Here is a 26,827-nt window from a genome sequence, read left to right on the forward strand (position 1 = left end):
CATGTTATAAATTTTAAAGTGCATTATTAGTTTATTTTATCAATCTTAAAACTTATTATTAAAAGACTATTTATATTTATATCTTAATTAAATATTAAAAATTTTGTTTTTTGATATTTTTGATACTTTTAGCAAAATATTAAAATTGACAGTTTTTTGAACGCACTTTAATATCATTGGTTTAAATTTTTCCGGAACATTACTCAAAAACGTTATGTTAAGAACACACTTTTATTTTTATGTGTATTCTATTTCTATAATCAAATAAATATTTACTCTTTGTCAAATTTATTAACTTTTAAATATAAATTTATGATTTTTTACATTTATAATAGGACATGCAAATAATTGTTTTTGCGGCAATATTACCAGATGGCTATGAACCCAAATTTTTAACTGTAGTCACTCTGTAGTTGCTCCTGTTTTGTATGTGAATACTGAATGTTGACATTCAACATGGCGGCATGTCGTCAGTGCTGTGCTGTGTCGTGGTGAGTTTTATAAATCTTTTTAAAGCTATTCGATTACGAGCTTTACAATGAAACATTCATAATGATTACAATTATTTCTTTCTTGACAGTTATATTCATATTTTATAAGTATAGAAAATTTCAGTAAATCTTTATGATATGTAAAGAAACGAGTGACCTCATAAAAAATTAGAATCTCGTAACTGGCGAGCATGTACAATATTTCGGATTTTTGTTTGATTATATCTTGTAAAAGTTATCATTATTTTAAATTCAAAATTACTTTTATGATGTTTCGTTAAGCAAAATATATGTTTATTTACTTTTAGAGAAATTTATAATACTTATATTGTTAGATATATTTCAAACATTTTCATGTAGGTATCCAATTATTACATTCCATTTACAGCAAAATTCGAAAATAATGATTTAAACAACAAATTGATGATAAAAATGTTTTTACTATTTGTATAATATTAATAAGTGAAACTTTGAATATAAATAAAATTTCAAGAAATAAATAAAAAACATTGAAAGAACTGTACCAGTTGGAGCATAAAAAGTCAATGTCAAACTAGTCAATTATTGTCAATATTTTATTTATCTTATGTATAACCATAAATAGGATACAATAAATATATTATAGATTTCTATATATAATTGTATATTATTATAATGTGAAAAGAAAAATATATAATAACCTATATATACAAGAGATACTTTTTTCATCTCTGTTAAAAACTTATTTTTTTAGTTTATTCAAAATAGAATTTTTAGTTTCAATACATCCATAATAATATCTATAATATAATAGAATTATATTAATAAAAGTTTATCAAAATTAGTAAATTAGTATGATAAAATATTTTTTTTCAATATAAAATAAATCATAACTAAAATTTATAAATTTTGATATGGGTGTGTATAAGAATATAAAATGCATAATATCTTATTTAAAATATATAAACTTTGATTTACATTTAAATTTTAACATTTTAATATTTACATTTAAATAATATTATTTATTTTTTTATTTTATTAAAATATTTTATTTAAATATAATCATATAATTAATTATTATTATTATAGATACATCTTAAATAATAAAAAATAAAATATATGTCATTATTATTAAAATCTTTTTTTATAGTAAAGCTCATAATCTTATTAAAATATATTATTATTTCTTTAATATTTAATTATATATTAATATGATAAAATATTTTTTATTTCAGCTTGTGTAATTGTTAGTTTAGGACACTTTTGAAACCAAGGCTCACTGTAAATTCCATAATTAAATGCTGAAGAAAGAAACGCTAACATAGAAATATTGGAACAACACAATCACACTCAGCACGCATTGAAGACATCTGAGGATTTCAAGTCAACATTTATCTTTTAAATCTCCTATGTTTTTTGATTTACTCCTTTTATAAAGGATGACTGCTGTTTAAAAGGAACACAGTTATTCTAGTGTACGCTATATTGAGTAAATATCAAACAGTTGTTATAACACGTGCATACGTATGTGGAAAGTATCAATGGTCTATGATGTGCTAAGAATTTTGTACTTGTATTAATTCATAAATCAACATTAACTATATTGTTCATTTGTATATTGTGTACACAAGCTTTGTGAGAAAGAGTTAGGTGAGCTATAAAGTGACCGTGATTGTGATTGCGGCTGAGATTGTGCTGCTCTTGACTAATAAAACATTTGTATTTGTATTTGAAGAGTGCCAATTTTGCACAGAGTTGCCTGGGTACTCTTTTATAAATAATTTATGACAAACGTCAAAATATTTTCAAATCCTTCCTTCCACTTCTTGGTCACAAAAAAGTCTGCATTTCTGCAGCATTTTTAAGAGCCTCTCTTCCTCTGTATTAAGTTCTTGTAACATTATAATAGTGAACGAAGATATAAGGTACCAAGAACCATTCTGTGATATCTATGTTAACACTTAAATAATTGAAAAGACTAAAAATTTCTAAATATAAGTATATATATATATATATATATAAATATATATATATTGTGGTGAAACAGAAGTGAACATAAAAAAGAAATTAAGTAATTATTTCAAGAAAAGAGGAAAACTTATACGTAAAGATTACATTTAAAATTGTGCAAATTTGAGACAATGTCCAACAATCCTCAGTGGAAAACGTTCCAGCCGCCAATCATGAACTCTGACCCTGCAATACTTGATTACAAGTCTATGACTATACCAAGTCCTAAAGTTATAACAGGATCACATCAACCAACAACTAATATCTACAGAAATGGTACCAATTATAGTGGAGATCATTATATGATGGATTCACCTCCTGGAAATGGAAAAAACACAATACAATATGCTGGTTATCCCAACACTAAGATGTCACGTAATGAAGTTACCAGATTTCCTTTTGGAACATTTACAGGAATGGAAGGAAGCACTGGTTATACAGAAGAACCAACAACAAATAACTCCACTTATCAGGATCAATCTGAAAACCAAGGAACTCGAGAAACTGGAATAATTGAAAAATTATTGGTGAGAATTTTATTTTATTTTTAATATTCATTTTATTATGTATAAAATTGTATAAAATTTTGTATAAAAAATTTATGTATAAAATTTTTATTTTTTTCTAGCATTCATATGGATTTATACAATGCTGTGAAAGACAAGCAAGATTGTTCTTTCATTTTAGCCAATTTAGTGGTAATATAGAACATTTAAAAATTGGAGATCCTGTTGAATTTGAAATGACTTATGATCGTCGGACAGGCAAACCTATTGCTAGTACTGTTAGTAAGATTGCTCCAGAGGTGGTTAGTATATCATTAATATATTTATATAAAATGCCAAAATAATCTAAAGTTATATAACCAAAATATTCAAAATATAGTAAATATAATACTAAAATATATAAAATTTTATAATATAGGTGCTAAGTGAAGAAAGAGTTACTGGAAATGTAACAACAGAATTGCATACAAGTGGTGATACACAAGGTCGTATTAGTTATGAAAATCGTGGAGAATGTTTTTTTCTGCCATATACAAAAGATGATGTTGAAGGAAATGTTACTTTGCGTGCTGGTGATAAAGTGTCATTTCAAATTGCTACTAATCAACGGTAAATAATTCATTAAATAATTTATTTAAATATTATATTATTTATTTAAAATATTATTACAATATATATATTGTATATATATAATATCACATGAGGTAAAATTATTATAATATTACATTTTAATTACAGTGGAAATTTAGGTGCATGTCATGTAAGATTGGAAAATCCAGTACATCCAGTTCGCTATCGTGGAGTTGTATGCTCAATGAAAGAAAATTTCGGCTTCATTGAACGTGCTGATGTAGTTAAAGAGATTTTCTTTCACTTTAGCGAAGCTAAGTCTATGAAAGAAGAACTTAGACTGGGAGATGATGTTGAATTTATAATACAAACTCGAAATGTAAATATTTTTTTGTTTATTATATATATGAACAATTGCTAAACAATAATATTCTTTACATAAATTTAATTATTAATATAAATAATATATTTATAAATAATATATAAATAATATATTAATTAATTACAAATATTTATTAATATAATTATTATTAATATTTTAAGGGAAAAGAAGTAGCTTGTAATATTACTAAGCTACCACCTGGGTCAATAGTCTTTGAAGAAGTTAGTAATAAAATAGTAACAGGACAAGTATTGAAACCTCTGGAAAGAGGTACTGCAGCTCGTCATCAAAATGATCCTTTACCTGGAAGAATTCGGTACAGAGATACGGAACATTCTTCAGATACAGTTGAAATTCCTTTTGGTGACAAGGATCAAAAAGGAGATTTTACTCTTAGGTTTTACACTTATAAATTATTTTTATTTATTTTTATTTTTCATTTATTTAATTATGACTTAATATGATTTTTAGACATGGAGATTGGGTCAAATTTCGTATTGCTACAGATACTAGAGATCAACTCAAAAGAGCTACTGAAATATTATTATTACCTGAATCTTTTAATGTATCCGGTGAGAAACGAGAACAAGGCATTATAGCTGCACTAAAAGATGGATTTGGTTTTATTCGTTGTGTAGATCGAGATACACGACTTTTCTTTCATTTTAATGAAGTTTTGGATGTTGATAGAGAAATTAGTGTAGGGGATGAAGTTGAATTCACAGTAATTCAAGTAAGAACAATGAATCTAGAATTTATTTTATTTTTTTTTAATATATTTTAATTAAATTTTTATATTAGGATCCTTCTTCCTCATTTTCAAACAATCGACAAAGTGCAATTAGATTAAAGCACTTACCGGCTGGTACAGTTCAATTTGAAACAATTATCGAAAAAGATTTATTGGGTACTATAATTCAGGGTATAAATGGCGTTGTGCCTGGTCTAATTGGATACACAAAAGAAAATCAACAAAAAAGTGTAATTTTCTTTAGTAAAGATTGTGATCCTAAGAATATCCCAAGACTTGGTGATAAGGTACATTAATATATATATATATATGTATATATATATATACATATGTGCATTATTATGATTTTATTAATACATTTTTTTAAAAGTATTGGTATTTTAGGTTCAATTTAGTATCTGTCAAGTAAAACGGAATAAAGAACTTGTTGCTGTCGACATATCTCTAATGAATTCTTCCGGTGAAAAAACTCAAAATGGCAACAAAAAACTAAATGGACAAGTTTGTCAAGGTTTTATTGCTGCACTTAAAGATGGATTTGGTTTTATTGAAACTGTAAATCATGATAAAGAAATATTTTTTCACTTCAGGTGAGTAACTTAAATATGTTTGAGAATATTATATTTTGTATATCTTTTATAATAATATTTGTATTTTTTAGCAATTTTGAAGGGGATGTTAATGCTTTAGAAGTAGGAGCTGATATTGAATGTACGATCAGTTCTGGAAATGGTAGAGGTAATGGTGGTTGTGTAGCTGCGGATTACGTTAAATTGGTACCTCGTGGAAGCATTCCTAGGCCAACACCAGTTAGTGAAGTGCTTGATGGAACAGTTATTAGACCTTTACGAAGTGCAAATCCTGACCAGGCAGAGTATGCTGGCTTAATAAAAATAAATGCTACTAATGAAGATGAAGATACTCCGGAATATGAATTCAGAATTATGGGACTTGTCAATAAACGTGAGCTGTTACAAGCTGGTGATCCTGTACAATTACAGGTGGATTCAGCAGGTCATGCTTGTAATATCGTAGCAGTTAGAAAAAAAAGAAGAGCAACAGTTGATGCAGTAAAAGGCCCTTTTGGTTTTCTTGCATATGAAGTTGATGAGGGTAAGAAATTATTTTTCCACATGAGTGAAGTTCGAGATCATGCAATACTTCAACCAGGAGATCAGGTTGAATTCGTTTTAATTACGAATCAGCGTACTGGTAAATCATCTGCATGCAATGTAACACGATTAAGGTGAATTTTCTATAATATTATATTTATATGTTTTGTTATACTATTAATATCATTAATTTTCATATTTTTTTTATTGTATAGTGATGCCGTTCAACAACGACCCGAACGTTTAATCAGTCGATTGCGCACTACTTCTTTGGAAGATACAGGTCCTAAATTAACTATAGTTAGGCAACCAAGAGGGCCAGATGGCACACGTGGATTTAGTCAAGAAAGATCACAGCATACTCCTGGTGCTATCCAAGAGTAATGTTGTATTGAAAGGATTATTGCTTATCCAAATTGTAATCTACATTACTTGTTTTTAGTCCATACACTTCGGTACCGAGATTATTATTATTATAAGCATCGTAAACATTTGCCAAATTGAGACTAATGTGACAACAATAATAACATTGATAATCGATTGGATCATGATCTTGTTGAGAAAAAAAATATAAACTAAAAAAACAACGAGTCATTTTATCATCTTATAAAATATGAAGATAATCAGGAAGGCAGTTTGTCTGAACTACTTCAATTTCTTTAAAAAATTTACTGTTTTTTTTTTTTTTTTTTTTTTTTTTTTTTTTTTTTTTTTTTTGAACATGTAATAGATTTTTATATAATTATAAACAATGATTATGAAATATTATTAGAACTAATTATTACACATTTTCTTTCCAATATAAATTGTAAAAATATTTCATCATTCAAATAATTTAACATTGAACTGTTTGACAATCTGCCTGTTTGTAATGTTCAAAGATAATGTCCCGTCTATCTTTATAAAAATATACGTACATGTTGATAAAATCTTTATTTATATTATTTTATTTAGAATATTTGTTTTACCCGCAACATATATCGCAATCAGTTAAAATAATGTATAATAGTAAAAAAATCAGTGTCATATGCACTACAGTATATATAACATTGATTGGCCATATAATCAAAAAAGAAGAAAACTGCATTCATATTATTTACTGAAATTTATGAATTTTATAGTCCAAGAAGCAGACATGTGTTCTACTATATAAATTATTGTAACATGTTACTCTGTTGAAAAAATGTCTATGAATTTGTAAAAAGTTACAACTGGCCAATTGTTTGTCCTAGATAATATATAACATATAAATATATATACATGTCGTTAAGTTCCTGATGCAGTCTCGTGTTAAAATATAAAATCAAATTAGTATTATGGATTCAGTCGATATATACAAGAGAATTATAAGAAGTACTTATGTGAAAAGTAAAAAAAAATTGCATTTTATAAGTTTTGCCATCAAAAACAACAAGCGAGGTACACGTGGCATTATAGAAAATAGATGAAAGAAGTAAAGTAATGATGTGCATTAATGCAAGCACGATACAAACTAAATGTTTGTTCGAAAATTTGTGGATCCAACACATCATGTGCATACATATTGTAAAATTATTAATGAATAAACAGTGAAAATATCAAAGATATTTCTTTTCTATGAATCTCAGAGATTTTAAAAACATAAAAAATTGAAATTTTTATAGATTATAATTTTATTTAAGAATTATTATTTATATTTTTTTAATTTTTAATAACACAAGAAAAATTATATATACAATATATTTATTATGTATGTACAAAGATGTGTAAATTTTTGCAAAATATGTTTATTTTTTGTACTTAACATGCTAAATGTATTTAATAGATTAAAAAAAGACAAGTTGAATTAGATCACAACACATTCATAAGGAAAGAGTCCTCGGAAACGTTGATTATTTGGACCTGGACAAGCTGCAAAATATATAATTTTATTTAAAAGATATTTCAATATTTTTTATTTATTATACTTATTTTGTCATGATATATTTTATTATAATAATATATCTTTAAATAATTAAAAATTCGTATGTTTAAATAATTAAAAGTTGAGTAAAATGTTTTCATTTCAAATTACCAATTTAATGAAATATAAACGAATGCAAAATTTATAATTTAATTTTTTAATGATAAAAATTACTACTAACGTTTATCACAGTGTGATCCATAATAACCAGTTCCTTCACAGCGACATTTAAATCCAGGTTCTGATGATATTTGTAAGCATGATCCTCCATTTAAACAAGGTTTTGTTCGATAACATATATCGCTACGCTTACCTAAAAAAAAAAAATATTTGAATTTTTTAATATTGAATTTTCAAATCAATATTGAATATTTTTAGTTTTTTAAATATTTATGAAAAAATATCTATGAATAATAATATTTAATATTATAATTGAAATTAACAGGTAAGTTGTTACCTCTTAATGCTTCTTTACAATCTTCGTTACTATTATATCTGTATTCAGAAGAACAACCATAACCGCATCTGCATTGTGCATTATAGATACGACATCCATATTGCATTTGATCCAAATCACAAGCATTAGTTTTTGATAGTATGTCTATTATTATAATTAAGATAAAATATTTTAATGATATAATTCATAATAGTTAAATTTTAATTATGTATTTTTAATTCATATATTAATATATCATCTAATTTATCAATTAAAGTGATTAATTTTTTAATCACTTATTTTTATTTTTTTATTAAAAAATATTATCTAACAGAATACTTTTATATTTAATTTTACTTCTAGATAAATTTTATTTAGAATTTTATCATAAGATTAAATGATAATATTGTAATAGAATACTCTTCTATCAATAGATGATAAATGAAATTTCGTGAAATCATTATATATATATATATATATAATAATAATAATACATAACAAAATTCAATATAATAAATTTAAAATTAAGAATTTAGAAATGAAAAAAAATGTATTTATTGAAATTAAATAATAAAATTAATATTTAAATACAATTCTGTATTTTATCTACAATATTTTTTTCATAAACATTGTCTATTTACAGTGAATGTATCTGCAGTTTATTTACCCTGAAAAGATAATATAATGAAAGAGAATACTGGAGGTAATTATTTTTACTATTGAATGTTCATTTTCTATTCGACTGAATTAATAAATATTTAACAAGATAAAATATGTATTTGTCCAAATTAATTAATTTTGGAATATGCAAATTATTATTTTTATAGTTTTTTAAATGAATTATCATTTGAAAAGAATTTTTTTTATTTTATTTATATTATAAAATATTATTTATATTATATTATATTATAAAAAAAATTTTAAATAAAAAAAAATTATTAATTATAAATTTTATAAAGTACAATAAGTAAGAGGAAATGTAGAATCATCAAAAGTATATTTCATTATCGTGATACATTATCTGTTTACTCGGTGAATGAACCGAGATGTTTCCTTTAACGGAACAGTTGCATTTATTTTATTAAGCGAATTACTATCATTTAACTTAATGTCTTTTAAAAAAAATACAAGAAATAGAACACTGTGTAAAAATAACTTTTCCACAATCTTGAAATAAAATTTTTAACATTTAGAAATGTTAAAATCTTTTAATATATTTTTTATTATTATATTATATGTAATATATGTTATTTTATATAATATTATGTGTTTCTTAATTATTTTATATAATTAAAAAAAGATATAAAAAAATTTTTTATTGTAATATAGTAATTAAATTTGAAGATAAATAAACTTATAAAAAGATCGAAAAATCAATATTTATGTAATGTAATTCTTATAATATATGATCAATCTAATCTAAGTTATAAAGAAGTAATAAATGTTTATAATTTAATATTTATAATTAAATATAATATTTTTTTACATATTTTTGTAAATTATCTTATATTATATTGAGGAACGCAATATATTCATACCTATAATAAATAGCAGAATTATTGGTATTGTCAATCTTGATAGCATGATCAGCTTAAAGCTTACAAAAATCCGGGGGAGAATATACCGATAATAATCCAAATAATTGTAGATTTCTAAAGACAGAAATTGTCGATCAACTCCTATGAATAAACTATTGCTTGAATTCTGGGGTTAAAGATCGTTTGTTAAAAGGGGGGTTCTTTACACATTCACTATCACGAGGATAAAATTCGTGCTCTAATGCAGCTTCTTCTATCAGCTAGCAACTAAACTCGCTGAACGCGTCAACCGAACTGATTAGCCAACTCCAGACAGCTAGAGACTTTTTAACTGTTGCTTTGCGATTATTAACTAAATACAGGCTAATGCGTTTAACTAGTATAATTCTTAGACATCATTGAACTAAGAAAATGGGGTGTAAAATTAATAACTTTATATTGATGTATTTTTAACAATTTATATAGATTTGTAATTTCATTCATTTTGTTAATATCAATTATTTTTATTGATAATTTTTATCTCGTTTTGAATTTTTTTAATTTTATATTGTAATTACTTTATTATTAATGTATCATATATATTTATGTATATATTATTTTAAATAAAAAATAATAAATTGTTATATACCAGATTATGAAATTATATTGTTTAGATTAGATATATTATATATATCTTTTTTGTTAATATTTTTCCAAATAGATGATTAACAGAAAATTAAATATTTAATTAATTATTAGTTTATAATTTCTATAATTAATTTAAGTTTCTTTTTTCATTGTTTTTTTTATCAAAACTATATATATATATATATATTTCTGTAACAATACTAAGATAAGTATTAATTTTTTTAATTTAGGATATAAATAATAATGTTGGATAGTTAAGGAAATATATTATCACATTTACAATTCGATAACATTTGACACGAATATGCTATAATTCCGGAAGTAGATGTAGTTTACACCGCGAAACGCGCATAATTTATTTGTACAATATTCTTATAGAAACATTTATTTACAAGATAAGAATATTCAGTTTTAAAAATATAAATATAAATTTGTTTCATTTTATGTAGATAAACATAGATTACAGTAATTAAAATCAAGTATTAAAATCAAGAATTTAGATTAAGACGATTAATTAGAATAATAATTTATTATAAAAAAACATGATCTCTTGATTCTTGGACGGATTATAAACATTTTGAAACTTCATTTACAATGTATAACTAAGTACATTTGAGTTTTAATATGGAGAATATTTCACAGATACTTTACATATATGTAAGTTTCAATATGATTTCATTAATATATGTATATTTGATAAGTTGCATATAATTCATTATATTATCAAATAAAAAATTATATTATCAAATCTTCTCGATTATTTATATTCTAAAAAAAAAATTTATGTAAAATATCATTTTATATTAATGTAAAAATATTAAAATAATAATTATTAGTACCTTACATGAATGTTTGATCATGTTGTTCATGAATCATTGCTCTTCTAGACTGAACCATATTAGTTTGTCTATTATACAATTCTCGTACCAAGTTGTCTTTTTCTTGTTCAAGTATTGTTATCCGTTGATTTTTTTTAGTGACTTCCTATTTTTATAAATAAAAAAATTATATAATTACATGAATTACAATTACATATGTTTATTTATTTAATTTACCTCTGTTAATCTATGATTTTGTTGTTTTAATCTAGATAATATATCTTGTTGAAGTTGACTTGATGTAGGAGTACTAAGAAAAGCAAGATTCATGTGAAGAGGAAGTCCACCACGTTCCCAACTACTTATTAATGCAGCTAAATGTCTATTAACTTCTAATACTCGAGCACGTTGTAATTCCAAACGTTCTTGTTGTGCTTCTGTCCATTGTTCCTAAATAAATAAATAAATAAATATATATATATATACGCACGCACACGCATGCACACACACATGTATATATATTAACATAAAATATTTTAAATAATTTTACAAAGTTAAAAAGAAATTTAATACCACATGAGATCCCATTCGCCCAAGATGTTTGATTTTTTCTTGAGTAGAAGAAATTTGTTTCAAATACCATTCTCTAGCTTTATCAACTGCAGCTAGTCCTTGAAGTAATACATCTTTTTCTTGTTCAATCTGTTTCATTCTTTTCATCTAAAAAAAAAAATTATCAAATAGCTATTATTATAAAAAATTAAGATACAGGCTTCCCAACTATGTATTCTATTAAAATGTAATATAAGTATTATGTTTTAAATAAAATATTTAGTATAAATTATGTCTTTATCTACATGTTAATAATCACTAAATTTCATGCATACCCAAAACCAATCACCAATCGTTAGTTGGGAATCCTAGAGAAGAATTTCTTTACCATATTGTAATCAATACCATTCTGCAACGTGTGACGTCTAGGTTCTCTGCGTCTATTTAATGATTTTTTAGGCTGTAAAATAACTTGATTATTTTGCAAATCAACAGCTTTACCATCTCCTAATACTCTAGTTGGTCTTAATAATGTTCTAGTATCAGATCTATAATTCGTTGGTAATTGTCTTTTTTCTATAGTTTTCTCATCATTCATTAATAAACTCATTTGCCAATTTTGTAATACAGTTCGAATTTCAGATTTATCAAAATTTCTATCTGAATTAATAGTTCTGGTTTCTAATGCAATACCCATTCTTGGAGGTTTTGGAGGTCCATATGTCTTATTTAATTTTAATTCAGGTGCAGTTCTATTATCCATTAATTCTATTTGTGTATTTGTATCTTTTCGACTTGCTAATAATTGAGGCATGCTTAAGGTACGTTGTTGAGATATAACATTATTCGGTCTAATAGTTGCTGTATTTGAAGATGTCCATGTTGTTTTATTTTGATTATCAGGTATTAATATTGGAGCAGAAGGTGGTCTATTTGGTTGACCATCATGTTTCTTAGAATCAGTCTCAGTTTGAATTTGTAATAAACATATCTTAAGTCCCATACAAAACCTTTCAAAAGATAATAATCCATTAGATGGAGTAACTTTCTTAAGACTATCTAAAACTCCTTTTGGAAGACCTTGTGTTCCATCATCTTGCCATCTGCCTTCAATATCAGAAAATTTGACAAAACCAGTATTTTGATCATCCATTATATCAAAAAGTGTACGCATAGCAGTCACAAAATGTTTTGGTAATCCATCCGCACCCGAAGTTTGTATTTGCGCCATATTCATATATAAATGTATTTAAAATATAATTATATTAAGAAAACATGTATTCATTTAAATATTTCAAAATTGAACATTACCTTTCTGGTAATGGAAGATATATCATTGTTTCTCTTAAAAAATGTTTCTTTGATTAATCATTTCTTTAATTAAATATTATTTCAGTTAAGTAAATATTCATCTGACAGATATTTTTTTCTTTATTCGTCATGTATAATGTTAAAACATATTGCCAAATTATTAGCAGAATTATTCGCATCAAATATAAATAAATTTAATATTTTCTGAATACATTTTTCTTTTATTTTATTAATAAAATTTTTGTTAACCTCTTTAAAACTTATACATTAAATATGAATGTAATACAAGAAACAGGTGTGTCGAAATACAAATCAATCTATAGTCCGCCCAAAGAAACAAGTCACCAAGTAAACAAATAAAATCACATAAAAACTTTTTTAAAAATTACTATTGGTTAATTATTATTTGATTGATATAAGATCATATATTCATATGTTATATAGATTTTTTAAATTTAGATTTTTATTTTTATTTTTTAAATGCATCTTGACATAGAAATCTTATATAGAAATAAATAAAAAATATTTTTAAAATAATTTGTATAATAATTCAATGTTCATTTTAAATAATATAAATTAATTATTATTTTATGATAAAAAATGTGAATTTACACATTGATTTATATTTAAATAAAATCGTTTAATATAATTAATTATTGATCAAATTTAAAACATTTCAATTTAATAATATTTATGAAATCAAAACATTATATTTGAATATTTATTTGATAATAACAAATTTAAATTTAAATCCGGATTAATTGCATTAAATAACTATTTTAAATTAAAATTTTTCATTTTAAAATCAAATTTTGCGCTTTAATTATAAAAAAATATTATATCTTTCTAATTAAAGCATATTCACAATTACATTTAATATAAAGGCATATTCACAATCCATTCAAAAAATCGCAAATATAAAACAGTGAAGTGTATCTTTAATATTATAATAATAAAGTTTAGATGGCAGTAAATGAGCATATATGAAAATAGTATTAAATTTCCATACTAGTAGTAAACTATATACACTTAGACTAATGTAGATCAGCCAGTTTCAGACTTTTGTCTGTGGCGCGAGACAGTAAGGCTATGGGAACGGAGAACTTCGTGGGAGAAGTTTGTTCTCGCGGATGAATTGTTCGAGATAGTGGTGGCGTGCGCGAGCACCCGCCATATATCCAGGAAGTCACGACAAAGTCCCCGGTTGTAAAAAATACTTACGATCTTGCATAGAAGTTTGCAAAGCTTTAGCAAGGTTTAACCGGGGAAATATCGGTGGGGTTTATCACAGTTAAAGCGCACGACGTGAGATCTTAAATAGTGAACAGAGAATTGGTAATGTGTTTTTCATGGCGATCAGTTCATTAAGGAAATATACGCTATCACCAATGTACGAAATACGGGAAAGGTGAAGGAAGTACTCGCCAGACCTGACCTACGCAAGAGAAATACCACGAAACGTAGCTTTTTATATATACACACACACACAGTGCGTCACCGCCCATATGTGATGTGTTTCGTGCGTTCGAACGAATGAGTAATCATGTACTGTCAAGACAAGAGCTCGACCACCTCCAAGAGCAAAGAGGGTAAGTTGATGTCTGCAAGATTTAACTATCACACAAATAATTCTTTCATTCTCCTCCTTTTTCATTTTTCTGAAACATTAGATTGTATCCTCAATGCTTACGTACTGCTTTCCATTTTTATCTTCATTCGGATTTTTATCTTTCTATTTTGCACATGTGGATTCGATTAAGTAGATTGGATAGTGTCAAAAGTTTCTCGATTGTGGGGGTGGATTGTTAGTCTGATGGAGAGAGATGAAATGACAGGCCAAGAGAGTGCGGTAAAGAGGGAGACTAGGAGAGTGTCGTTTACAAACCAAAGGGGTGGGGGACGAACAGTATGTATTTCGAAGAGAGAAACGGATCATGTACATTCTTGGCAAATCTTTTTATCGAACTTCAGACGCGTAGACAAGTTTATCAGATGTGAGATTGCATCAAAGTTGTGCATCATCACTTTTAGTGCCGCGAATATTGCAGTGCCTTTTGTTGCCGCGAAAACGTCATTCGTAAACTACGACAGATGCGTGAATGGAGAAAAGTACTTTTGTGTACGGGGAAGCATGCGGAATATCATGAAACGAAATGTGGAGTCAATAGCCATTCTGGAAATTATGAACGTAATTTATTGTTATTTTATATATATAAAAATTAGATTTTTTTTTATTTAGTTCATTGACCTTTAATAATAACACATGTATTATGTATTTATGCATATGTATGTATATATGTATATATATATATATATATATATATACATATATATATATACATACATCATACATATATACATTATATATTATATTCATTATACATTAAACATAACCATATATATATATATATATATACAGGGTGATTCTTTCTTAGTGACCTTAAAGCTAATGTTATTGTCTAAACTACATGATGATATATTTGTGTTTATATATTTATATATCATTAATAAGATTTTATTTTTAATTCTGGAATTTTTAGGTTTATTTTATCATATATATGCATATCCCATATCAGTTTTTTATGTTACGGTAGAAGAGAATTATTGATAAATGATACAAACATGAGGATATTGCAGCAGTATTTTTAAGTCATATTGCTTTAAGTTCTTCAGAACCAACTTGTATGTATGTGTTTATCAAATTTTTAATTATTCTTTATTTCTTAATTGTTAATAATTAAATCATGATATTAAGATATTCATTTTTTAGCTATAATATATAATATATAATATATAAGTCATAAATTTAAAAAAAACTCAAATATATTCAAAAAACTATATAATCAATTTCAAATATTTATATTATCTTTTTATATTATTTTTTTTTTAATTGTTTGTTATTATTGTAACATCATATCTTATTAATAATTTTTATATTATTTTTAAATTTCTATAAATAGAATTAAGATCTGTTAACTTTAATAAAATAAAGATTTGTTTTATTTTCTAAATATCAAGTATATTTTTTTTTTAATTTTTATCTCTTTGTATATCAAGTGCATTATATATTTTTCTTATATATTTAAATTTTCTATTTATAAATTTTTACTTTTAGTAAATTAATTATATATAAATTTTTTTTAATAGAATAACTTTGTCATATAATGAACAACTGCTACCATTATCTTTTCTAATTGAGCATACATACTTATATGGTACATAAATTAAGAAAGAATGTCATTTGCATTTGTACAAGCAATTATAAACTCTTCTGCTCTATTATTTCATTGTTTAAACGAACATACTATTATATGGTATAATCTTCACTTTATTCAACAGAGGAAAAAAAATATCATTATCTATATAAGCAAAATAAACTTTTAAATTCTTTTTTTCAAAAAAAAATGACTATTGATAATATTGTTATAATTATATATATATGTTGTATTTTATCCAAGACAAATATATATTGTATTTTATCCAAGATAAACTTATATATTCCATGCTACCATTAATCATAAGATTGAGGAACACTGGCATTGCATATTGCATGATGTCATCACACATGTAATAGTCCATAATGTTTGAATTATTCTCAGTTTCTTGGTCATATATTACAGTACGCCGATGTCTGAATTTATATATCTTTGTTTTGATTTACAGTTGCTAAAGATTGCGATTATTATGCACAGGGTCTGTGACAATGCGGGAGAAGAAAGGAGGTGCTCTTAGCAGAGTACAAAAGCTGAAAAAAAGGCTTAGCCACAGCTTTGGAAGACTTTGTAAGTACATTTAAAAAAAATATATAAAAAACATTTAATTAATATTTAATTAACATTTAATTTATATTTTTTGAAGTGATTTTTATAACAAAATGATAAAAATAATTTAATATAATGTATATAATTATATAATATAATAACAATGATAATAATTTAATATTTTTTATCTAGTATATTTAATAGTATATTTTTTATTATATAAAATAAAATTTATATTTTATCAAAGAATTGATATTTTTTTTATAAATTTTTAATAAAATAAAATTTTACAAATTTAATTTTATTATTATTGGTTTAATTATTATTTTATATTGTGAAATTTTTTATACTTCTATTATGCTATATGATATTATATTAATTAAATAATATATTTTAATGTATATTTATAATTATATTGACTTACTACAATAAAATGATTAATATATGGTTTTAAAATTATTATATCTAATATTAATTTATTAATATTATTTATTTTAGCAATATCAAAAGAAGAGGCTGATGATGCTGCAAACAGAGGTCAACTGCCATATAATGGTTATTCCGAGGAGTTCCTAGACCGTTTAGAACCAAACGGCAATATACCTGCAGATAAAGATCGTCGTTACGGTAAGTGTAAAATTCATTTATGCTATAAGAATAATCACGTTATAATCATATAATATAATCATTAACAATATAAATTGTAACTCTATTTATCAAACTGAGTAAGTTTTATTATTATCAGTACTTATTAAGATAAATAGTATTTTTTTAAAGATATAATATATGACATGAATAACTGCTATATTTATATATTTATATTGATGTTTGATATCTATTTATGCGTAAACATTTATTACTAATTACTAATTAATAGCAATCAGTAGCAGTTAATATGATTAAACTGATTCAATATAATTATATCTATTCGATAATTTATATTATATAAATTAAAATTTTTTATGCATTAATAAAATATTGAGGGATTATGATTCTACGTGGATTCCTATTGCTGTTATTTTAAAGAAAGTTTTAAGGACGAAATTGGATGTCATAGAATGGACAGGTGTGGGCGACCATGAGAGAGTGCATCGGCAGCTTTCCGTTTCTAGTGATTCCAAGCTTCTTGATGAGGATATACGAGAAGAAGCGAGAGTAATCTTACGACCTCGACGTCCACCGCGACCTAAATCAGAGGTCTTCCTTGGGCCAGATCCACCTCCTAGAAGAACCAAGAGATTTTCAGCATTTGGGGTAATGTTAAGTTCATATCTTCTATGTTTATTTTTTAATATTTTAGTATTAAACAGTATCTGTATATATATATCTGTATATTTACATATATATATATATATATTTATAGGGAGATTCCCCTTTTGGTAAATCTGAAGCTTATATAAAATTGGAACAATTAGGAGAAGGATCATATGCCACAGTGTTCAAAGGCTATAGTCATCTTACAAATCAAATGGTGGCACTTAAAGAAATTAGACTACAAGAGGAAGAAGGTGCTCCATTTACTGCCATTCGTGAGGCAAGCCTTCTTAAAGAATTGAAGCATAGCAATATCGTTACTTTACACGATATAATTCATACGCGTGAGACTCTTACTTTCGTTTTTGAATATGTTCATACTGATCTATCACAATATATGGAAAGGTATGGGAGCGGTAATGGTGGTTTAGATCCACGAAATGTTAAACTATTTTTATTTCAATTATTAAGAGGATTGGCATACTGTCACCGCAGGTAAAAGCATTTATATATATTAAAATTTTAAAATTTAATATTGATAATTAATTTATTGTATCTTAATTTAGGAGAGTATTACATAGAGATGTAAAACCACAAAATTTGTTAATCAGTGAAATAGGCGAACTTAAATTAGCAGATTTTGGTTTAGCAAGAGCTAAATCTGTACCTTCACATACATATTCACATGAAGTTGTGACATTATGGTACAGGCCACCTGATGTTCTTTTGGGTTCCACAGAGTATTCTACTTCACTTGATATGTGGGGAGTAGGTTGCATATTTATGGAGATGTTGACTGGTGAACCAACATTCCCAGGTGTACGTTGTACGTACGACCAACTTGATAAAATATTCAAAGTATTGGGCACTCCTACTGAAGAAACTTGGCCTGGTGTTACACATCTACCAGGATATAAACCTCATAGACTGGGATTCTATCCTCCACGAAAATTGGGTCTTTCGTTTCCTAGACTTTATGATATTGCTGAAGGTGATAGTATGGCATCATCACTTTTACAATTAAATCCTGACCAACGGATAGGAGCTGAAGAAGCATTAAGGCATCCTTATTTTGCCTCTCTTCCTAGAAAACTATACGAATTGCCTGATGGTAAGTTAATAATATATGATTATTAAAAAAAATATATTTCAATGGAATTATTTGTCATTGATTAATTTTTATTTCTTTACAGAAGTATCGATATTTAGTGTTGAAGGTTGTCATTTATATACAAATTCGAGGCACGGGTGTGCAGATTCGCGTCACACAACTCTTAAGACTTGAAGTTAAAATATAAAGAAAAAAGTAAATAATAAGTAATTCCCAAATTCACATGTTCAGTGAAACGTTCATTCTCATACAGATTAAATTTACATTGGCATTATTGCCTTAACTCACATATACATTATTTCCACGCGCGTCAATCGCTCTTTCTCAGGGCTGCTCTATAAATTCCATTCATTCTTCACAATACATACATATACAAACACAAATACAAGCATATACATAATTGCGATATTTTTGGTTTTCTTTTTTTTTTTTTTTTTTTCCAAAACTAGTATATACATATATCGAATGAATTAACGAAGATAAATTATTAACTGGCAAAGAAAATACGAAAGTAAGCTATCTGTGGCTAAATGAAGTAAAACAATTTTGAGATTCGCACGCTCGATTTAGAAAGCAAAAGCACGCACGACCCATCCTCGCACTTCGTCCAAATATTAGATTTAGATTGATACCAATCAAAAAAGAATATTACACCGCCTTGTGGTTCTCGATCCCAGTCTGAATGAAGTCTGGAAATGGCGGTTGCTGTTTAGAAAAGATATAATAAAATAATTATAACTTAGAAAAATTCTGGAAGACCTGTAATACTTCATATAAATTTTATGCTGTTTTTGACTTTATTGTTGGTTACTGAGACAATTGAATATATTGGTATGTAACAAAAAAATGATTGTTCGAATTAAATCTAGTTGTTAATTATATGACGTGATGATAGGAATAAATAATAGAATTCTAAGAGAAAAAAATACCAATACGAATCAAATGTCGTAGCTACCAACATTATAAAATATGGAAAGACTAACGAAAAAAAGTTATCGTTGATAATACCAACGATAGTGATCTAGTTGTAAGAATTAATATTAGCATGCTAGTGTCGATCGAAGTTCATTATCGACATTTACAAAGTAGTATCTATCAATGATAGTAAATCAAGAATGAAGTAATAATTATAGACGTAATCAAATCCAATTTGTTCAATCGCTCATACATTAAATAACTAATGGTGCTTGAACGAATTGTAGGAATAAAATGTTATTAAATTGGTATTAGTTATTTAGAATGAATCGTTCGGCCAATATCGTTTTTAAGTGGTTTTTAAAGATCATATATCTCTAAACGAACCAACTTTAATAACGTTGCAATAGTAATATAGGGTAATGTAAAATGGTGTTACAGTCCTTCCAAGTTTTCTCTAAGCTACGATGATTATTACGGTAAAATATTAATCCTTTAGTATTTACATTTATACCAATTTTTCAGCACACTTATAAAAATATCAACGAGGCGAAAAAAAAATTTTAAAAATATTTCGAAAAAATTTGGGATGTTATTATTATTATTACTTATTAAAGATTATTATTTGAAGAAAGACGCGCAGAAGGTAGATTGTATATAGAACACCAGGTTCGTATTATTGATGACGCTGAGATAGCTGAGCTGAGACTAATAAATGTGACTTTGTAATAAATTAAAGCGTAGTTCGGTACACTTGAGACCTACCTGTTCTTCGTTAGGTTTTCCATATGCAACAAATTACAGGAACATTTATATTGTTAAATATAATATAATGCAAAGCCTTATATCTGTAATACTTGTTCTGCTTAAGTATTGATTTTATACACATTTATTTCTTTATAATTATATTTTATTTGTAATTTTTCTAAGAAATCATTGAGATATTCGCTTCAAACTTGTATTAAGAAAGATAAAGAACTATGTTTTTGAAGTACACGTGTATGTTGAAAAATTTATACCTTATATATTATTCAGTGCAGTTTAGATTTGGAATCTTTATGAATTATTAAAATTTTTTTTTTAAATATTGTTTTAAATTTTATAATAATATGATATATATATTACAAATCTTTTATAAAAAGCTGAATTTAATTTTATATATTATAATTAATTATGTTATTTAGATATTTAAATAATTATTTAAATGAATTTAATATAACATTAATTATAAATTGATTTTAGTTTTATTTACAAACAACAATATATATTATTACAATAAATTTTAAAAAATTAATGTATTCATAATTATCATTTTAAAGATATTAGTTTGACATAGATTGACATAGAGGTTAACATGGCTTTGTTGTCATTATAAGGAAGTGTTATGTTTCATAAAGTCAAGTGATTTCTATTAATATACTTAATTAAATTAATAAAAGCATGGCACGTCCTTGAATGGATTATTATTTTATTCATCAAGCTAAATGAACATATCATTTTCATTAAACGATCATACAAAGTGAAAGCTATGGCTGGTGTTATACAAGAGGTTAGAGATCCTCTGTCCACGGACAGTAAAGGTAATAAATAATTTTTATTAATTGATTTTATTTAAAAAAGATTATATCCTTTTCATTTTTTTAAATAATATTTATTTATTATATAAAATTAAAAATTAAAATAGTATTTTTAACGAATATAAATTATGTCACTGATACACACAAGATATATATACACGTCATCGGTAGTTAGAACAAAGAAATTCTTGCATATTAATTTTTATTTTTATTATAAAAATATCGTAATATTAAATGTTTACTATTTCAGGATCTACAAATATTAAAACAACGATATCTTATGAGGAAATTGCTATTAAGCTTTTAAACGAAAAGCTTTTATTAACGGCTTTAGAATTACATGCAGAGTTATGTGAAGCTGGAAAAGAATTACCTATTTTAAGAGAATTTTTTTCAAATCCAAATCATTTTGAAAATCAAAATATTAAGCCAGAACCATATACCACTATGCGTATGTAAAATGATTTGGGAATTATTTATGTTATACAAATTTATTAACAATAAAAATTAATAAAAAAATAACAAGAAATTTAATGCAAGAACAAATTTTTATTGCTGTATTTATATTGTAATAATTATTTATTCTCTATAAAAAAAAATTGCAAAAGTAATATAATATTAGAATTTTATGTTATTAGCTAGATCTTCTAGTCAGGCTACTTTGGATTCGCTTGATATGACAAGATATTCAGAAGATGGTGCAGGTATTGATGAAAGAGTAGCAATTTTAGAATTTGAACTAAGAAAGGCTAGAGAAAATATTTCAGCTCTCCGTGCAAATCTTACAGTAGTAACAGGTTTTTTTCACACATATTTGATATTGATATATATAATTAATTATTTGAGCTTGATAATTATAATTACAAATTAATATTATAATTATAAATTCAAACTAATATTTATTTAAACATTTTAGAATCGGAAGGGACTATAACTGATAAATTCTCTGATAAGTATTTATCTAATGAAACCCCCATAAAACCTCATGAACAAAGAGCTATAAATTTTCTTGTTAACGAATATTTGTTAGCAAGCTCTTACAAATTAACATCAATTACGTTTAGTGATGAAAATGAAAATCAAGATTTTGAAGATTGGCAAGATGTAGGATTAAATATTCCAAAACCAGCAGAATTATTACAAATTTATAGAGAATATATGAAAGCAAATGGATATGATAAATCATCTTCTATAAGTGTTGGTGTGCAAACTGATTTCTGTGAAAAATTAAAAGCAGAAACAGAGAAAGATGAATTTAAAGAAATGGTTTGTGAAAATTATATTTATAATAAATTTTATATTTTATTAAATTAGATTTTGAAATTTATTGAAATAACATTATTAATAGGTGAAAAAAGTAGAGGAACTTAAACAACAGACTGCATTATTAGAACAAGAAAGATTGGATTTACAAGAATTTATTGTCACTAGTGAAAATTTATCTCAAAATCCAATTAAAGTATAAATTTTAATATATGTATAAAAGTTGTTTCCTTCAAAAAAATTATTTTCTTCATTTTTTAATCTACATATTTTTTTATATAGCAAGGTAGTAGCGGAACAATACAAACAATAAATTCAAATTCTACTACTCCAGATAAATTTGAACTTCTTGAAACACCAGTTCGTGATACATCGACAGTAACTCAAGAAGTCGAAGAAGATGATAGCGTTTCTGTTGTTGTCAGTCTTGGCGAAACTGATCCCGGAGATAAAGAATGGACTAGAATACAATTACCTAGAGTGGATGTTACCGAAGGATCATCTATTCTTCCTAATCCGCCATCTAGGTATTACTTTTTAGTAATATATTTTAATAATACATCACTTTTATATGTATATTTTTTATAAAAAAATAAATGTTTTTAGACATTTACCATTAAAATTCAAAATGGAAGTAATAGCACATTGTTTAATAAATGTTTCAAGTTCTGCAATTTCTACTGCAGAAGAAGTTTTCAAAAATGGTATAACACGTGATACTCTTATTCAAATTTTAACACAAACATTACCTCGGATTGTACCTAATATTATTTTAAATAAGCGCGAAGAAGTGATACCATTAATATTAAGCACAATTCGACTTCATAATGATTCTACAGAAAGAGAAAAATTATTACAATTGTTATTTAATTTAAAAAAAAGACCACAAGAAGATGAAAGACAATTGATTTTAGCTGGTTGGTACAAAATATAATTATATATTATAAATAAATATATAATTTTAATTAATTTTAATATTTTTTATTCATTTTAATATTAGGTTTCATTGCTATGGCAAAACTTGAAGATGAACCAATGGAAGGTGAAGAAATTTTGACTATTTGTTGGGAACAAAGTCAACATAAATATCCTGAAAAAAGATTATTAGCTATTGAGTGTTGTTCCGTATTAGCTCCATATATGTCAGTTTGCATAAGAAATTCTTTAATGCTTTCTATGCTTCAACAAATGTTACTTGAAGATAAAGATCCTACAGTTAGGGCTAGTGTGGTGAGAAGTCTTGCATTATTGATAGCTTTAATGGATGATCCTGATAAATATTTTCAGGTATTATTTAATATTTAATAAATTTAATATTTAAGAAACTAATTTAAATATATTATGTTGTTAATATTTATTTTCAGTGTGAAGAATTAGCATTAACAGCACTTCATGATATATCATCTATTGTTGTTGAAGTTGCATCTTCTTTACTTTTACCAATTTTAGCTCAATGGGCGCTTTCCCTCAAAAGATTACAGACACATCTATTGCCACGTATCATATCTAAAGTAAAAAGTCATTTAAAATCTTCATATTTTCAACATTCACCTAATAAAGATCATGTAGATGAAGAAAGAATAGTATCATCAATTGGAGTATTACAGTATTTACTTCCACATATGATTATCTGTATAGCAGATACTGATTCAGTTAGAACTTATGTTGAACATGGAATATCATCTGATTTACGTGAGTATATCATAAATTTATATATAAATTTTTAAATAATTGTAATATTTAAAATTTTTTATATTTTATGTAGCTGATGTGTTTATAAATTTGTGTCATTCCAATATCGTTAATCCAAAAGTATTTTACGATGGTGATGTGGATATAGGAAATCTTCTAAATGCGTTTTTTGCAAATACATGGGAAAATGATTCATGGCCAGAATTAGATTGGTTTACAAATAAATTGTACTTTGTTTTTTTTTTTTTTAAATTTTCAATTAATAGTATCATATATTTATGATTAACACTTTCAGAGTATTGGATATTTTGGAAATGATAAAATCTGTCGAAATTAATCAAGAGACAATTTTAAATGCTCTTCTAACATATATTCATTCTTTATGTTTGGGTTTTGGGCGATATATTACACAAACACGGGTAAATTAATATTTAATATTTTGATTTTGAATATTTCATAATTTTGATCAAATGTAAATATCATATAAAAATAATTAAAATAGAATTTCATATTTTTTAGATTCAACCAATAATTGCATCTGAAGTAACTGAACTTGAACAACAATTAACGACTTTATCAACTGATAAAAAGAATATGAATTTGACATTAATTCCAACATATTTAATTATATTATCCACTTTAAATGGTATAGATGTTTCTAAATCTTTAAAACAGTTCCTTGTTGCTTTATCTATGAGTGGCACCAATATTACTAGTTTACAGATCGCAATTATTATGTTATGCGCTCAAGAAAATATGCAAGAACATATTCTTAGTGGTTTATGGGATGGTTAGTTTTATAAATAATTAAAATAGAATTTTTTTTATTAGAAATTTAGTAATCAATTATATTTTCCTTTATTTTTTATAGGGGTAGTACATCAAAGACCTATTGTAAGATGCACAACTGCAACATTATTTGGTTGTATAATAGCTCATATTTCCGATCAGTTAGCAAGTACTAAGGTAGTTCCTGCAATTGTAACACTCGTTAGTGATCCTGATATGTAAGATATCTTTGTAAATATTTTGTTCACTTCAAATTATTAATATTATTTATATTTATAAAGTTAATTCAATTATTCATTTTGAAAAAATATGAATAATTAATATAATTAAAATAGTATTTATTCACTTTTAGAACTGTTCGATCTGCTGCAATTCCTTCTCTTGGTCGTTTAATAACGGAATGTAAAGTTAGAGAGATCCGTGATAAAGCACGTTTAACTTTAGAAACTATTGCTAAAGAACCTCATGGCATTCCGCCAACCTTAGCACTCCCTTTGGTCTCAACATTAGCATTTATTGCTCCTAATTGTCCTCAAAATTATATAGAAGATGGTAAATTTTTATTAGAAATTTTATATTTTCAATGTATTTATTATATATATTTTCAAAATTATGATATGTAAAACACTAAAGTTTTTAATTTTTTATAGTTATAGCAACGCAATTAATGGGCATAACTTCATCAGCATTACAGCAAAATCGTAAAATTGATCTCATTAGTTCATTAATTGAAGCATATTCTGTCTTGGTTTATTGTCCATTGAGTAATCAATGTGTTTCTAGCGTATTATTGCCCGGATTAAAGTATCTTGAACAATTGGTTAATCAATATTTACCTCAACAAAAAGAAACAGTTAGATCATTATTACGAGAAACAGAATCACGACAGGATCTTTCAAAACCAATGGAAAGGTGAATATTTAAATGCGTTTTGAACTTATATGTTGATGATTTTGAAAATAAATTTATTGCGAGTTACTTATTTTTATTTTCTTAGATCTTTATCAATGAGTTCTGGCCTTTCTTTATCAATGGCTTCGGTAAACGTAGGACAAGGTGTAGAAGATATGAGACAGAGAGTGAGCAAAATATTTCAACAAAAAACTAGTTCGCCAAGTATGTCTAGTATTTTTCGAAAGAAATAAAATTTTTTTGTTATTCATGTTTAATCATAAATATTATATTTCATTTTTTTTTAAATTTTACATTTTTTTTTTGTTTTCAAAGTTTATTTATAATATTTATGTTGTATTTAATATATATTATACAATTAAAAGTACAAGTGATGCACAAAATTTATACTAATCAGAATATAATATTATTATAAGTATTATTCGTTATAGTCAGGATATAAATTTGATAAATATTATTGAATATTGTTATAATGATGTGCCTTTTCAGATGTAATTTTAAATCATGTGAATTACAAAATTTATTCTT

General features: G+C 25.3%; 5 protein-coding genes across 13 annotated transcripts; 3 read left to right on the forward strand and 2 right to left on the reverse strand.

Annotated features, from left to right (window-relative positions):
- The first annotated feature begins 212 nt into the window (after window positions 1-212).
- On the forward strand, window positions 213-6,455 carry LOC414014 (cold shock domain-containing protein E1). The gene is made up of 11 exons (XM_016913129.2): window positions 213-491; window positions 1,706-3,007; window positions 3,109-3,288; window positions 3,405-3,595; window positions 3,725-3,935; window positions 4,100-4,335; window positions 4,410-4,671; window positions 4,740-4,976; window positions 5,074-5,279; window positions 5,351-5,935; window positions 6,017-6,455. The coding sequence occupies exons 2-11, from the start codon at window positions 2,612-2,614 to the stop codon at window positions 6,183-6,185; spliced, it is 2,673 nt and encodes an 890-aa protein (XP_016768618.1). The 5' UTR covers window positions 213-491; window positions 1,706-2,611; the 3' UTR covers window positions 6,186-6,455.
- A 1,092-nt stretch (window positions 6,456-7,547) lies between these two features.
- Window positions 7,548-10,038, reverse strand: LOC100578232 (notch homolog 2 N-terminal-like protein). Its single transcript, XM_003251166.4, has 4 exons — window positions 9,718-10,038; window positions 8,201-8,344; window positions 7,925-8,056; window positions 7,548-7,691 (listed from the first exon to the last, which is right to left on the reverse strand). Exons 1-4 carry the CDS (start codon window positions 9,761-9,763, stop codon window positions 7,627-7,629), a joined length of 387 nt encoding a protein of 128 aa, XP_003251214.1. The 5' UTR covers window positions 9,764-10,038; the 3' UTR covers window positions 7,548-7,626.
- A 552-nt stretch (window positions 10,039-10,590) lies between these two features.
- Window positions 10,591-13,355, reverse strand: LOC413345 (suppressor APC domain-containing protein 2). Of its 5 annotated transcripts, XM_006568348.3 has the most exons (6): window positions 13,026-13,355; window positions 12,103-12,821; window positions 11,736-11,882; window positions 11,400-11,612; window positions 11,189-11,328; window positions 10,591-11,112 (listed from the first exon to the last, which is right to left on the reverse strand). In XM_006568348.3, exons 2-6 carry the CDS (start codon window positions 12,715-12,717, stop codon window positions 11,106-11,108), a joined length of 1,122 nt encoding a protein of 373 aa, XP_006568411.1. In that variant the 5' UTR covers window positions 12,718-12,821; window positions 13,026-13,355; the 3' UTR covers window positions 10,591-11,105. The 5 variants fall into 5 exon arrangements, with proteins under 5 accessions (XP_006568411.1, XP_006568409.1, XP_006568410.1 ...); XM_006568346.2 differs by lacking the exon at window positions 13,026-13,355 and having other exon boundaries at window positions 11,739-11,882; window positions 12,103-13,019; XM_006568347.2 differs by lacking the exon at window positions 13,026-13,355 and having other exon boundaries at window positions 11,184-11,328; window positions 11,739-11,882; window positions 12,103-13,019.
- A 688-nt stretch (window positions 13,356-14,043) lies between these two features.
- LOC552617 (cyclin-dependent kinase 14) lies at window positions 14,044-21,057 on the forward strand. 4 transcript variants are annotated; one of them, XM_006568342.3, is made up of 7 exons: window positions 14,044-14,614; window positions 16,689-16,807; window positions 17,285-17,413; window positions 17,844-18,040; window positions 18,150-18,535; window positions 18,607-19,151; window positions 19,234-21,057. In XM_006568342.3, exons 2-7 carry the CDS (start codon window positions 16,729-16,731, stop codon window positions 19,323-19,325), a joined length of 1,428 nt encoding a protein of 475 aa, XP_006568405.1. In that variant the 5' UTR covers window positions 14,044-14,614; window positions 16,689-16,728; the 3' UTR covers window positions 19,326-21,057. The 4 variants fall into 4 exon arrangements, with proteins under 4 accessions (XP_006568405.1, XP_624994.4, XP_006568406.1 ...); XM_624991.6 differs by having other exon boundaries at window positions 16,718-16,807; XM_006568343.3 differs by lacking the exon at window positions 14,044-14,614 and adding an exon at window positions 14,884-15,213.
- Window positions 21,058-21,413: 356 nt separating this feature from the next.
- Window positions 21,414-26,563, forward strand: LOC552605 (lisH domain and HEAT repeat-containing protein KIAA1468 homolog). 2 transcript variants are annotated; one of them, XM_006568340.3, is made up of 16 exons: window positions 21,414-21,646; window positions 21,894-22,094; window positions 22,282-22,440; window positions 22,560-22,909; window positions 22,992-23,102; window positions 23,189-23,433; window positions 23,513-23,823; window positions 23,907-24,193; window positions 24,271-24,598; window positions 24,672-24,825; window positions 24,894-25,017; window positions 25,118-25,388; window positions 25,470-25,605; window positions 25,740-25,939; window positions 26,038-26,299; window positions 26,385-26,563. In XM_006568340.3, the coding sequence occupies exons 1-16, from the start codon at window positions 21,595-21,597 to the stop codon at window positions 26,530-26,532; spliced, it is 3,339 nt and encodes a 1,112-aa protein (XP_006568403.1). In that variant the 5' UTR covers window positions 21,414-21,594; the 3' UTR covers window positions 26,533-26,563. The 2 variants fall into 2 exon arrangements, with proteins under 2 accessions (XP_006568403.1, XP_016768641.1); XM_016913152.2 differs by lacking the exons at window positions 26,038-26,299; window positions 26,385-26,563 and having other exon boundaries at window positions 25,470-25,618; window positions 25,740-25,881.
- Window positions 26,564-26,827: the final 264 nt, after the last annotated feature.

This window comes from Apis mellifera, linkage group LG7 (assembly GCF_003254395.2).
Source record: "Apis mellifera strain DH4 linkage group LG7, Amel_HAv3.1, whole genome shotgun sequence".
NCBI lineage: Eukaryota > Metazoa > Arthropoda > Insecta > Hymenoptera > Apidae > Apis > Apis mellifera.

Coding starts and splice junctions, on each gene's coding strand:
- LOC414014 (XM_016913129.2), top strand. CDS start 2,612: ATGTCCAACAATCCTCAGTGGAAAACGTTCCAGCCGCCAATCATGAAC. Junction 3,596..3,724: donor CAAATTGCTACTAATCAACG/GTAAATAATTCA, acceptor TTTTAATTACAG/TGGAAATTTAGGTGCATGTC. Junction 4,977..5,073: donor TCCCAAGACTTGGTGATAAG/GTACATTAATAT, acceptor TTGGTATTTTAG/GTTCAATTTAGTATCTGTCA.
- LOC100578232 (XM_003251166.4), bottom strand. CDS start 9,763: ATGCTATCAAGATTGACAATACCAATAATTCTGCTATTTATTATAG. Junction 8,345..9,717: donor AATTCTGCTATTTATTATAG/GTATGAATATAT, acceptor TTATAATAATAG/ACATACTATCAAAAACTAAT. Junction 8,057..8,200: donor TTGTAAAGAAGCATTAAGAG/GTAACAACTTAC, acceptor TTTTTTTTTTAG/GTAAGCGTAGCGATATATGT.
- LOC413345 (XM_006568344.2), bottom strand. CDS start 12,951: ATGAATATGGCGCAAATACAAACTTCGGGTGCGGATGGATTACCAAAA. Junction 11,883..12,102: donor ATGGTATTGATTACAATATG/GTAAAGAAATTC, acceptor TTTTTTTTTTAG/ATGAAAAGAATGAAACAGAT. Junction 11,329..11,399: donor AAAATCATAGATTAACAGAG/GTAAATTAAATA, acceptor TTATAAAAATAG/GAAGTCACTAAAAAAAATCA.
- LOC552617 (XM_006568341.3), top strand. CDS start 15,117: ATGCGTGAATGGAGAAAAGTACTTTTGTGTACGGGGAAGCATGCGGAA. Junction 15,214..16,717: donor CCATTCTGGAAATTATGAAC/GTAATTTATTGT, acceptor TATTATGCACAG/GGTCTGTGACAATGCGGGAG. Junction 16,808..17,284: donor CCACAGCTTTGGAAGACTTT/GTAAGTACATTT, acceptor TATTTATTTTAG/CAATATCAAAAGAAGAGGCT.
- LOC552605 (XM_006568340.3), top strand. CDS start 21,595: ATGGCTGGTGTTATACAAGAGGTTAGAGATCCTCTGTCCACGGACAGT. Junction 25,606..25,739: donor CTCGTTAGTGATCCTGATAT/GTAAGATATCTT, acceptor ATTCACTTTTAG/AACTGTTCGATCTGCTGCAA. Junction 26,300..26,384: donor CTTTCAAAACCAATGGAAAG/GTGAATATTTAA, acceptor TTATTTTCTTAG/ATCTTTATCAATGAGTTCTG.